The 13,487-nt window shown below is 41.1% G+C and overlaps 1 protein-coding gene across 3 annotated transcripts in view; it reads left to right on the top strand.

Annotated features, from left to right (window-relative positions):
- The window catches only part of syt19 (synaptotagmin XIX), a 73,515-nt gene extending 62,746 nt beyond the window's left edge, over window positions 1-10,769 (top strand). For all 3 annotated transcript variants that reach the window (XM_041197832.1, XM_041197834.1, XM_041197833.1), the window contains exon 8: window positions 10,256-10,769. In XM_041197832.1, the coding sequence (XP_041053766.1) occupies window positions 10,256-10,563 (308 nt within the window). In that variant the 3' untranslated portion in view covers window positions 10,564-10,769. The remainder of the gene's footprint in view (window positions 1-10,255) is intronic.
- Window positions 10,770-13,487: the final 2,718 nt, after the last annotated feature.

Here is a 13,487-nt window from a genome sequence, read left to right as displayed (position 1 = left end):
TGGTTGTTGCAATCAGTCATCTCAGCTCCAGGACATCACTGCAGGAGTTCCTCAGGTTAGTGTCCTCGGCCCAGCCATCTTCAGCTGCTTCATCAACAACCTTCCTTCCATCATAAGATCAGAAGTGGGGATATTTGCTGATGATTGTACAATATTCAGCACCATTCGCAACTCCTCAGACATTGAAGCACTCCATGTCCAAATGCAGCAAGACCTGAACAATATCCAGGCTTGGGCTGACAAGTGGCAAGTAATATTCCTGCCACACAAGTATCAGGCAATGACCATCTCCAACAAAAGAGAATTCAACCATCGCCCTTTGATGTTCAATGGCATTACCATCACTGAATCCCCCACTATCAACATCCTGGAGGTTACCATTGATCAGAAACTGAACTGGTCTAGCCATATAAATACTGTGGCTACAAGAGCAGGTCAGCGGCTACGAATCCTGCGATGAGTAACACCTTCTGACTCCCCAAAGTCTGTCCACCATCTACAAGGCACAAGTCAGGAGTGTGATGGAATATTCCCCACTTGCCTGGATGAGTGCAGCTCCCACAACATTCAAGAAGCTGGACATCATCCAGGACAAAGCAGCCCACTTGATTGGCACCACACCCACAAATATTCACACCCTCCACCAAAGCACAGTGGCAGCAGTGTGTACCATCTATAAGATGCACTGCAGGAATTCACCAACGCTCCTTAGACAGCACCTTCCAAACCCACAACCACTACCATCTAGAAGGACAAGGGCAGCAGATAGATGGGAACACCACCAGCTGGAAGTTCCCCTCCAAGTCAATCACCATCCTGACTTGGAAATATATCACTGTTCCTTCACTGTCACTGTGTCAAAATCCTGAAACTCCCTTCCTAAGAGCACTGTGGGTGTACCTACACCACATGGACTGCAGCGGTTCAAGAAGGCAGCTCATCACCACCTTCTCAAGGACAACTAGGGATGGGCAATAAATGCTGGCCTAGCTGGCGAAGCCCACAACCCGTGAATGAATCAAAAAAAAGAAAGTGAGGAAGTCATCAATGACCTTCCGGCCTGCCACCGGGACGCTGCCTCCAAGTTACTGCCAGCCTCCGGACTCAACTCAGCAGGGAAGCGGGGGTGTGGTCCAGCATTGGGAAAATGCTAATTGCGGCCTTATTTGGTCTAATTAGCTGCCCACGTTCATGGGGCAGTTTGATATTTCCCATGGCAGCCTGTTACTGGCAAACTCGCCCATATACAGGACAGCGTTGGGGAGCTTTTTTAAGCTAATTTCTCAGCTCCCTTCCCTCCAAACCTGGGAAAAATTGATAAGTTGATAAACTGTGCACTGTTGACTGTAGTCATTTGGTAGTACAGAACTTGAATGTTGCTAAAAAAAAAGAGACATGTCTAAGCTTTTGGTCTTGCACTCATCTTGGCAAGAATACCAATATAAGGGGAAAACAACAAATTTTGGGTGTGAAAAGAGAGTGCTGATTTGTTGGCAAGTGGGCTCTGATTGGTAGTGGTGTTACCATGGAGAATGCACCAATTTATGGTGCCTGACAGTTAACTGCCATGCATTATTTGAAATTTAAATAAGGCAGCTTGACCCTGGTAGGTCAAAGCATGGCCCTAAGGAATGAGTCAGCGAATGGCTGTCAATTATTTTGTTTAGCTGAAATAGCCGCAATGCATGTACGTATTCTTTCTCTCTGCAAAGAACAGGGCCCCCTGTATTAGTATATGTAACCTCCAGTACACGAAAATGCACCACACTGTGAGCCTGACTGGCAATCTTAAGTTGGTTGTCAGCATGATTCTTAGTACATTGAAGATTATTTAGCAAATGTTGTCCAATCGCAGAATCACATCTAATGTTGGACACCGTGTTTTGAGTTTTGCAAGCATGGGCTGGTTCAATGCTGCCTGTAACTTGCCCATTACAAACAGCAGCTGAGACATGCTGTTTGATATGATCTGCCAGTCTTTGAGGTGTACATCCTACATACCTAGCATCACCTTGGCACTGAAATTCATATGCCACATTACTCATTTGTGTGATAGACAGAATGTCTTTTTGCCTCGACGGCAACGTCTTGTTAGTGGTAAGTACCACATGTGTTGCTACTGCGTAGTAGCAACGTGAAACAGCTAGTATCGCCTTTTTTCAAATTTTTGAGATACCTTACCCTTCCAGGGTAATTTGAGGTAGACTGGGCACTTTTCAGGGCCGAAAGTGACAGTCTTAGGCCCATTCATGAGTTTGCGCGATACACTGCAAGAATCCCATCGTGTGTATTGACCTGTGAAAGTAGGCTTGCGGTAGACCATGGTAGAGAACCCCCTGGCATATTTCTCAACTAGTACGTTGAGGAAGGGAAATTCATTTTAATGCTTTATTTAAAAGGTGAATTTGAGCGCAGGATGGAGCCCATTAAGACGTAAGGAAATTATTACATGCAGCTGCAGATTTAAATATAGCAAATGTATCAATCACATATCGGAAGTATGCGAGGGGTAGGTGTTATGTGTCATTCCATCAAAGATACGTTTCTCATGGAACCCAGCAAAAATGTTTGCAAGAGCTGGGTCTAGAGGGGATCCCATGGCAACACCACCTATTTGGACATACATAGCATCATTAAAACTGAACTCAACTGCGCGAGTTGCCAAGTTCATAAGTTCAATGAATAGTGATTCACACAATTGTGGTGGTTCTAGATCACCATGATATAGTGCTGCAGTGTAAATATCTGTGGCTTCCTAAAGTGAAACATAGGTGAATTGGTTAGCAATGTCAAATAAGCACATGGAAACAGCATTGCTATCGATATGTAAGTCTTGTATGGCCATCGTAAAGGAATCCTTCATCGTGTATGTGGTAAAGCTTGCTAAAAGCTGGTTGCAACAAGTCGTCCGACCATTTGGACAATTCATGTTGTGTAGAACCGATCATAGATAATATAGGGTGTACAGGGATTATATTATATATTTTATATATATATATTATATGCTGCTATTATATGCATAGCAACATGTATGTTATTCACCATTCACAGGATGCTGCCATCCAGAAAGACATTCTGCCTATCACACAAATGAGTAATGTGGCATATGAATTTCAGTGCCAGTGTGATGCTGGGTATGTAGGCTTTACATCCCAAAGACAACCAGATCATATCAAACAGCATGTCCCCGCCACTGTTCAGCCCATGCTTGCAAAACTCAAAGTACAGTGTTCAACATTAGGTGTGATTCCACGATTGGATAACATTTGCTAAATAATCCTCAGTGTGCTAAAAAGTATGCCAACAACCAATTTAAGATTGCCAGTCAGGCTCGCATTGTGGCACATTTGTGTGTACTTGAAGCTGCACATATTAATACACAGATCCTGTTCTTTGCAGACAGAATGAACATGTACACACATTGCACCTGTTTCAGATAAACTAAATAAGTGACAATCATTCGCTGACTCATTCCTCAGGGAAATGCCTTGATCGATCAGAGTCAAGCTGCCTGGTTTAAATTTCAAATAATGCATGGCAGTTAACTGTCAGTCACCATCAATTGGCATCCTCCATGGCATTGGCTCAACCAACCAAAGTCCACTTGCCAACCAATCAGCACTCTCTTCTCGTACAGTATAAATTGTTCTTTTCGTTGGTATTTGTGTGAAGTGTTCTGATGAGTTATATTGAAACAAGATGAAAAGTTTTGATATGTCTCTTTTTTCAGCAATACTTAAGTATCAACTAGGTGGGGATTGGAGCATGTCACAGTGATGTAGTAGAGACCCTCTGCTAAATTTGAGGCTAAGACAAGGAGGAGGGAGCTTTGCTGTGTAGCTGCTGTACCTGAATCCTCACCCCTGGCATGTCCCTCACCTGAATAAAGTCCAAAATTAATTTTTAATATATTTTATAAATGAATTGAAACCAAAATCCAAATTTAAACATAAATATGTTTATCTTGAATATTGCCTTGCACAATGAAAATTTATGAGCACTTTAATTAGTCTGTAAGAACAGCCAACTGGTGGAAATAATTGTATAACCATGGGTGACATTAGAAAGCAGCTCAAATCTAAAGTTGGATGGTATTTCTAAATACTGGTCTAGTTGTGGCAAGCTTTTTAAAATATTTAATTTGTGCAACATAAAGAGAGAATTTAAAATGCTCTGCCTATTTACGTTTTCAATGTGGAGAAGTTTAATTTTATTCAAATTGGAGGTTTAACAGTTCCTTACTATTCTTAAAATTAATAGACAAAGGCACCAAACTAGTCCAAGCCAATATTTTTCTCGATTTCTCCATGTGCACCGCTATAAGAAATCAACTAGTATAACCTAAATACAATAATTATCACCAATTCACAATTCATACTATATTGAAACAAGAGACTACACAAGGCAATTAGGTAGGAATCTTGGTCCTGGGGAAGTTTGTGAAAACAAAGGTTAATTCCTATGCAGAGGGCAAGTCCATGAGAGAATTGAATTCTCAGGAATTGTATCAATCTGAAGAACCAAAGTACCTCCTGCATTTGGAGACAAATGTAAAATTCTATCTGAATACAAGTAGTTGCAAGAACATAATTTCAGCTTTGGAAATCTAGTAAACAATTACAGTATACTCTCAAGGCCCCCTTCTCCCTGAGCCGACAGACTGTGGTATTTTATGATGCACTTAATACTCTCTCAGCATCCAGTCATCTGAAGGTTCACAAGGAAATTCAGTCTAAACAATTAGTTCCACTTACATTTAATCAGCCAATTATTTCACTCCCAAATAAACAAGACAAAGATCCTGCACAGCATGGGAATTATAACCACATACCCCTTTTCAATATCAGTTTCATAGACATCTGGAAGATATATTCCAAAGGTTAATAGGGGATGATTAAGTAGGATTTGTTAAAATAAAAATGTTGTTCAGCAGACTGTACCACTCGAATGTTATGAAACTGGGAGGTGAGAGTTTGTGTTGGCTGTGAAACAGATTTCAGACTCTATTCAGATATTCATTATAGCAACAACCACAAGTAGGGATGAACAGCATCTTGGAAAATATTGAGGAATTTGTACTTTTGAGGAACTTGTGCTTTTGTCAGGTAGCAGGGATGAGCAACAACCAAATAGAAAAACTGAAGTGCAATAAATTGGTTAAATTTGAATCAGCCTGAAAATGCTGAAGCTTTTTCCAGTTCTGGTAATCTTCAGGTGGAATTGTCCCAGATTGCACTAAGTGCGGTAGCAGGTGGGTAAAACGCCAGCAGCAATGGTGGGTTTTCATGCCATATCATCCCATTACTTATGCATTCCCGGGAAGCACGCTGTTTCAATGGCGGACGGGTTCTCATTCGCCCGCCATGCCATCACCTCACCACTTCATCACACCGAGCACCATATTTAAAGTTCATGCATGCGCACACATCTCAGTGCTTCCAGCCCAGGAATACTGCAGGGAAGATGTCCGCGAAAGGCAAAAAGACTGCAGCCCCCATGTTAGTAACACATCACTGGAATGTCTTTTGGATACTGTGGAGGCCTGCCGCGATGTCCTCTACTCCCGCTCTGGCCATAGGATGGGCAGCAGCATGACCAACCAGGTTTGGGAGGCAATGGCAGTGGTGATCAGTGCCAATGCTACACAGAAGAGGTTGGCCATCTAGTGTAGAAAGAGGAAGTGGGGGGGGGTGGGTTTTGGCGGGGACGATTCCGGCAGGTTAGCCTAATAATGATATGCAGATGCATTACAATGAGATTCCTGATGTCCGATGGCTAGAAACATGAGTGGATGATTGCAAACTGGTTTCACGCCATTGTAAAACTGATCACACCATATTGTCTGCTCACGCCACCAAACACCCTTGACACCGGCAGCAACTGAAAATCCCGACCCTAGCTTTGGCTTAATCTGTTCCTTTATTAAATGTTTGTATCCCACTGTATGTATACCACTAGCCTGTCACCCACATGGAAAGTGATAAGTTGACAACTATGTCTGAAGTCACATCAACAAGGAGAGTTAACTGCATCTTTTATTTACATTAATAGATTTTTGTTTAATTCTTTGATATATTTGTTGATGGATGCAACAACTAGGAATGGAACACTTTCCATTTGAGACTCCTGATGCTCCCTTGGCTGGGTGTAAAATGGTTAAATGTGGAGGAAGGCTCCTTCTTAAATTCTAAAAAATGTTTCAGCTCTACCGTCTACTCCAATAATCTGACATTTTCCTCACAGTGACCCCTCAAAGTGAGAATGCCAATTTTGCCCTGAATTGTGCCTGTTTGTGCTTTGTTGTATGTCAGCTAGGAATTGGACCTTTATAGCCAGCTGATGGAGGAGGTTTTCATTCCATGGGTCTGGTCTGGATTTGAAGCTGGTTACCAGAACTGAAATGGCAGTATCTAATACACTGGATGACTCAACTCTCCAGTATATTTTTAATGAGCTGGCAATCTTGTAGTCTGGTTAGTCTGTTGGACCATACTGCATCTCTGATAGTCCAGAGATGAATTTGTTTCATTTTCTTATGTAATACCAGGGCATTGGATCCCCAACACCTGGGCCGATTTTCAATGTGTGGTCAGAAACTCAACACCTGGATGAAGTCCCGGTCTCTATGGCCAAATTGCGTCATTATCATTACATGATTGTTAAATATACATTGCCCAATTGTCCAGGACTCGAGCTTGACACCTAGCATGAGGCACCGAGCGCCTCCAGGAGATGGGAGCTTCCTGCCTGCCACCAGTTGGAAAGGCAGGTGAAAGCCATATTGGAGACTGATGTTGCCTTGCCAATTTCAACAAGACAGCTCCTAGGAAGTGCAAAGAGGCAGACAGCGGCCTTACATGAAAAGGTAGGACCCTCACTCGTGCCAGCGCTGGTTGGCCCCAAAGATTTGTTTAAAAGACCAGTGCAAATAAATTTATGTGGGCCCCATGGTAAACCTGACAGCTGTGCAAAAGACTGGTCAGGCTCACCCAAAAAAACTGTGAAAATTCCATTCTGCTCTGCGCTAGCCCCTTACAAGCTCCTTAAGTGTATTAAGAGGCCATTAATAGGTGTTTTTTTTGCTCCCTCCCTCCTGCCATCTCCTTGCAAGTGCATCCCGAGTCCTCTGGGACTGCAATTTTCAAAGCCCACCTGCACCCATTCCTGCCCCTGCCTGCTATTGAAAATCTGGCCCCTGGTGTCTGTATAAGTACTATATATGTAAGAGCATGTCAGTGTGTGTGTGTTTTTTGGTGGATTGATTTCTTCTACTCTAAAATATGCAGCTATATAGGTAATACTGATACAGTAATTGATTGGGGAAGAAGGAGCTGTATCTAACCCTACAGTGTGAAGGTCAATAAGCTTGATTTTCACAGCTAGAGCAGAGGAAGAGGAAAATATGTTCGTAATTATTAGTGGCATAAAGAGACTTGCGAGATCAATAGCTTTGAGAATATCTAAATTGTAGCATCCCTTGCTTTAGGTTCCAAAGCTACACAATTATCAATTCTAATGTTGCATCAAAATAGAGAAAATATGTGACACCAAGAGATCAGGTCTGATCAATCCATTGCCTAGAATGGACAAAGAGTTAGATTTTCTTCTTTCCTCTGGTGGGATAGTGACAGAAACAGCCGGAAAATGGGATATGGGGATGGCAACTCTCTGGATTTTTCTCCCTGCAGTCCCTTGCTACCTGCTGCATGCAAAGATTGGAGGGGAAGAGGATCCCAGGCTCCCAGAAGATTTTCTCATCTGTCTGCTTCTCTTACGTCTGCTCCATATAACCCTAAGGCCCAAGGTAATGGCCCCTTGCTGGTGAGGCAGCAGTAATCGTCTCCTTGCAGTTGTTGAACGCCTTCTGTCCGGAGTCTGCTGTGAGTGACCCTAGACCCCAGGGAAATGTGTCATGTGTCATGTGTCACCCTCAATCAGAAAAGCCCAGCCTATTTATTTTGGGACCAGTACTCAAACTAGCATTTTAAGGTAGAATGAGTTACTTTTGATTACAATTGAGATTCAACTAGTGAAGGAAAGAAATTGCAGATAAACCTGGCTAATGTCTAATAAAGAGGATTGATTTTACCCAAATACCATTATCTCCCATTTCAATTTAACACAGACATTTATGCTCACTATTTTTCTATAGAAGATCTACATTCAGGATATGACAGGAAGTGCATTTTAATATCCTTCTCCGCTTTGATTAAAGGCGGCAAATTTCAGAAAATAGATGTGATCAAGGTATTTGTGTGACTTCTCCTTCTATTGTGAGATAATTGTTTTCAGAAACCAGAATAAAACCTTCTCCAAATCAGTTGATCAAAATCCCAGAATGACAAGAAAAGGAACATTAGATTATTTATTTGTAGATTGAGTGGTTAATTATGCTTACTCTGAATATTTGAACTGTCACAGGATCATTGTCCTTCCTTAGTTACTTATGTGTGGTTTACATGTTACTCAGTACAAACAGTTCCTAACATCATTCACTACAAACATTTTCACATGTGTCCCTTTCCTGAATTTTGACCGTTGCCCATTTACCCTAAAGTACAAATAACCGTCTGAAAACATATGAGCAACTTCTATTTTTAGCTAGAAACAATTTATTTTGAAGATTTATTTTATTTAGCGCCTTTTTAAATAGTGCATGGGATTTTTAAAAAATGTTCCCAGACTAAATATTAATTGGAGGCACATAATAAGTCATGACTTTTTAAAAAAAAATCAATCTACCTGGTTACCTTATGTGACGAGAACAATGCTCAACTACTACAAGTCCCCGTGTATGAAATAAACCAGACTTGAAGTTTAAGACATTTACATCAGTGTAGATTGATCCATATAATATGAAAGGCAAAAAAGATTAAAGACATAGGCCTGAATTTCGTGCTTTTTGGGTGCGTGCGATTGGCGGACCCAGAAGCAAAAGCAAAATGTGCTTCCACTCACGATCGGCCCCCAACTGTGATCTTACACTGGCTGGCTAATTAATGACCAGCCAGCATGAAACCTGCCCAGAGAAAGGCTCAGTATTACTGATGGGGACAGGAAGAGGGCGAGCGCCGACATCACCGCAGGCAAGGGTGAGCGCTTCGAGAGAGCTCCCTGATGGCAGACAGCTGAAAGGCCTCAGAGAGCTGCAGACCTGCAAATAAGAAAATAAAGCCCAAAAATGCTGTAAAAAATGTCCATGCAGCACAATCAAGAACTAGAAAGCAGGCCTCATAAAAAATATTGCCCCCAGATGTATATTTTTATTTCAAATCCTAACCAACATTTCATCCAGCCCTTGGATGAGGCTTCACCAGAAGTGTAAAGCCTGCCTGGCAGATTGGTAAGGTTGGACGGGCCACGAAAAATCCCAGACAATTGGGACGTTATTGGTCTTAATTGCCCACTTACTGGTCAGCGGGGCGCTCTTCTGACTTTTGCATGCGCCCGCTGAGCAAAATATCACGCGATGACGGCAGGACGCTCGCCTGATGTCATCTTACACGATTTCATGCCCATTCAGGTCGATCACGTGCCCAACCACAGGATGTAAAATTCTGGCCGTATACTCAATTGCGTTTGATTATGACTAAGGTCTAAAAGAACACACTAGTACAGCAAGCCTATATCTATAAGACAGTGTGTATCTATGCACATTTGCTTCTTGGTAAGTTTGTGTGTATTTATGATTGTATCAGCAAGTATGCAAATTGAGTTATGTATGTGTGCATATCTATTTGTTATTGTGCATTTTTATAACCATGTGATGGTTTGTATATCTGGATATATTCTTTATTTACGTGCATATGCATTTTTGCATGTGTGGACATCTGGGTGTCTCTATACATGTGTAGTAATGTTTGGTGTGTTTTTGTATGTATACCCATGGCCATGACTATGATTACCTTCCCGTGAGGGGCTTGCGACATTTCACTATACAAATGTGTGTTATTTTACCTGTGTATCTGTGTATGTAATTTGAATTTGATGCGGCATAGGAATTAGCCTGACTGATTGTTAGACTGTTTTGAACTAAATTGCAAATCATTCTACCAGAAATGTTAAGCTTTAAAAAAAAGAGTTCAATCATTCAATACATTGCTGCCCTACAGAATATTGTGAATTATCAAGTTAGAATATACATACTACATCTCCAGCAGTGGTGAAACTATGTGGTTGTGTCTACAGGGATTGCAGTTGCCTGGCATAATTCCAGTTATTTCAGTTTGACCCTGTTTTCTTCTTTTCCTTTCAGGTATTTACACAAGAGTCGATTTCTATGTCAATCAACACAAAGTGAAGTACCAGAAAACACCAGCGAAGCTGAAGTCTGAAATAACTATGTTTAATGAAGTTATTCTGTTCACTGTGTCAGATTCTGTTATTAATCAGTCCATGATTATTACCTCTGTGTATGAAATTTCGCTTTCCAAGGACAGTGCAAGGCATCTCTTAGGTCGTGCCTATGTGGGAAGCAAGAAATCCAAAGAGGATGATCATTGGCTCTCTATGCTGCAGTCCTTAAGGCAACCCGTGTCAAAGTGGCACCCACTCTTAATCTAAGTACACCCTCTGGGATCTGTCTTACCATCATCATTAATTATCTCTTGAAAACAGCAGTAATGTGGCAGCAGATGCCTCAAGCACAGTGTGCACTCTCTCTTTTCCAGCCAATTCAATTCTATTTTGGATGAAATGTATAATTCTGCAAAAGCATACTCTGAATTCAGTTGAAATATTCACAAAACTTTGGAAAATATAAAAGGGAAATTATGTATAAAATGGAATCAGAAGATTGATTAAGAATCATAAAATAAAGAACATTCGGTGCTTCTACAGTCTAGCACCAGGCCTGTTGACTGGGAGTTAGCACGTATGTTTAAGTAATAATGGCACAAAGGGAATCCATCATTCCTATTCAACCATTGCTTGAGCCACTTTCTTTCTAGGTTATTGGAAGTTTTAGAAATTGTTGGGCCAGCTAGAAAAACCACACAGCTGAGCAGTAGTGAAAAAGCTTCCATTGGTGCTGGTTGATTGACAGCTCAGCAGTTATTAATGTGTCTCCAGTCTTTTCACAACTGTTCTCAATTGAGTTTGAAGAACAACATTTAGTCAATCAGAAATTTGAGTTTAAAACATAAAATGATGTAATTTTACATTTATGAAATCAAATCACAAGACCGAATTTACAGTTTTTAATGCCAAATAGCTAAATTTTTTAAAAAACTGTAGGAATCAAATGCATCACAGTTGAAGAGTACAAGTTCAGAAAGTAGTTGAAATACAATCTCTTACAAAAGTCAGCTATATTCAATTATAGCAAATACCAGCTAAATATACTTACCTCCAAGAGGTTTCGCCTGGGTTTCGGCAATGGTGTTTTAAATGAACAGAATCTAAATCTTCTTCTAAATTCTAGACTTGAATTTCCATTATTTTCACAGTCTAATGAAGAGACCCGTCAGGCTATTTGCATCTCCTAGTTTACTACATGCTTTAGCCATCTATTTTCTGCATTCTTTGACCAACTTTCATTTTCACTTTAGTGGCCTGTGGCCCATAAAGCACTGCCACACAAATATCATATTTGAGTAAAACTCAAATTAGGGCTGCAGAATGTTTGGGTAAAGACAGCAATGACTTCCAGAAAAGAAACACAAAATGATCGAAACACTCAGCAGCCAGGCAGCATCTGTAGATAGAGAAACAGAGTTAATGTTTCAGGTTGATGATCCTTCATCAGAACCAGGTTCTTCCAGATATTTGTAAGAATGCGATACACCCAAATCAGCAGTTTAAAACAGTATTAATTCTTATTAGTGACATTTGATTTACCACATTAAATGGGGAGGCGGTGGCATAGTGGTACTGCTCTGGGGACCTGCGTTTGAATCCCGCCACAGCAGATGGTGGAATTTGAATTCAATGAAAAAATTCTGGAATTAAAAGTTTAATGATGACTATGAAACCATTGCCAATTGTCGTAAAAACCCATCTGGTTCACTAATGTCCTTTAGGGAAGGAAACCTGCTGTCCTTACCTGATCTGACCTACATGTGACTCCAGATCCACAGCAATGTAGTTGATTCTTAAATGCCCTCTAAGCAAGGGCAATTAGGGATGGACAATAAACGCTGACCTAGTCAGCGATACCCACATCCCAAGAATGAATAAAAGACCAGATAATGACCCAGAATTTGCTGGAGCAGGGTATCTTGTGCTGCATACCTCACCTTCAGATCCAATTATTTTTGCATCACAAATTGCTAGAAATGCAACTTGATAGCACAGCAAAGTCAACAGAGCATCTTGGTGAAAGATGGGATCAATAGGAACGTAGCAAAAAGGAGCAGGAGCCCAACATTCAGCCCCTCAAGCCTGCTCTGACATTGAATTAGATCATGGCTTATTTTCTACCTCAATATCATTTTTGCACACTATTCCCATATCCTTGATGTCTTTAATATGTCTTTAATACCTATTGATCTCTGTCTTGAAAATACTTATTGACTGAGCCTCCACAGCACTCTCGGATACAGAATTCCAAAGATTCAATAACCTTTGAATGAAGAAATTCCACCTCATCTCAGTCCTAAATGGCCTGCTTCATATTATGATACTTTGGAAATCATTTTTCATTCTTCTAAACTCCAGAGAATACAGGCCCAGTTTCCTCAATCACTCCTCAGAGGATAATCCCAGCACCCCAGGAATCAGTCTGGTTGACCTTCATTGCATTACTCTATGACAAGTATATCCCTCCCTAGGTAAGGAGACCAAAACTGTACACAATACTCCAAGTGCGGTCTCACTAAGGCTATATACAATTGCAGCAAGACATCTTTACTCCTATACTCAAATCCTCTTGTGATCAAGGCCAATCTACCACTTGTCTTTTTAATTGTTTGCTGCACTTGCTTGCTAACTTTCAGTGACTCATGAACAAGGACACCCAGGTCCCTTTAGACATCACCACTTTCTAATCTCTCACCATTTAAGAAATATTCTGTATTTCTGTTTTTGCTACCAAAGTGGATAATTTCATATTTTCCATGTTGCATTTCATCTGCCATGTTCTTGCCCACTCACTTAGCCGGTCTAAATCCCTTGAAACCTCTTTGCATCCTCTTCACAGCTCACATTTGCACCTAGTTTTGAGTCACCAGCAAACTTGGAAATGTTACATTTGGGCCTCACATCCAAATCATTGGGCTAGATTTTCAGCTTGGCATGTGGGCACACGCCCAATATGCACAAGCGTGAAAGAGCGTGCAATGATATCAGGCAAGTGTCCCAACATCATCGCACACTTGTGCGATATTTTGGGTGGTGGGCACACATGGGAGTCGGCAGCACGCCCGCCCACAATTAAGAGGGTTGTTAAACCCATTAATAAATTAATTAAATCAAATTTTTCAACCTTATGGTCGGCGGGCGGGTGAAAAGGCCAAGCGGCCTTTGCAATTTTGAAGAAACCACATCCA

This window comes from Carcharodon carcharias, chromosome 10 (genome assembly GCF_017639515.1).
Source record: "Carcharodon carcharias isolate sCarCar2 chromosome 10, sCarCar2.pri, whole genome shotgun sequence".
In the NCBI taxonomy this organism is placed as follows: Eukaryota; Metazoa; Chordata; class Chondrichthyes; order Lamniformes; family Lamnidae; genus Carcharodon; species Carcharodon carcharias.
This window is presented reverse-complemented; position numbering and strand designations above follow the sequence as displayed.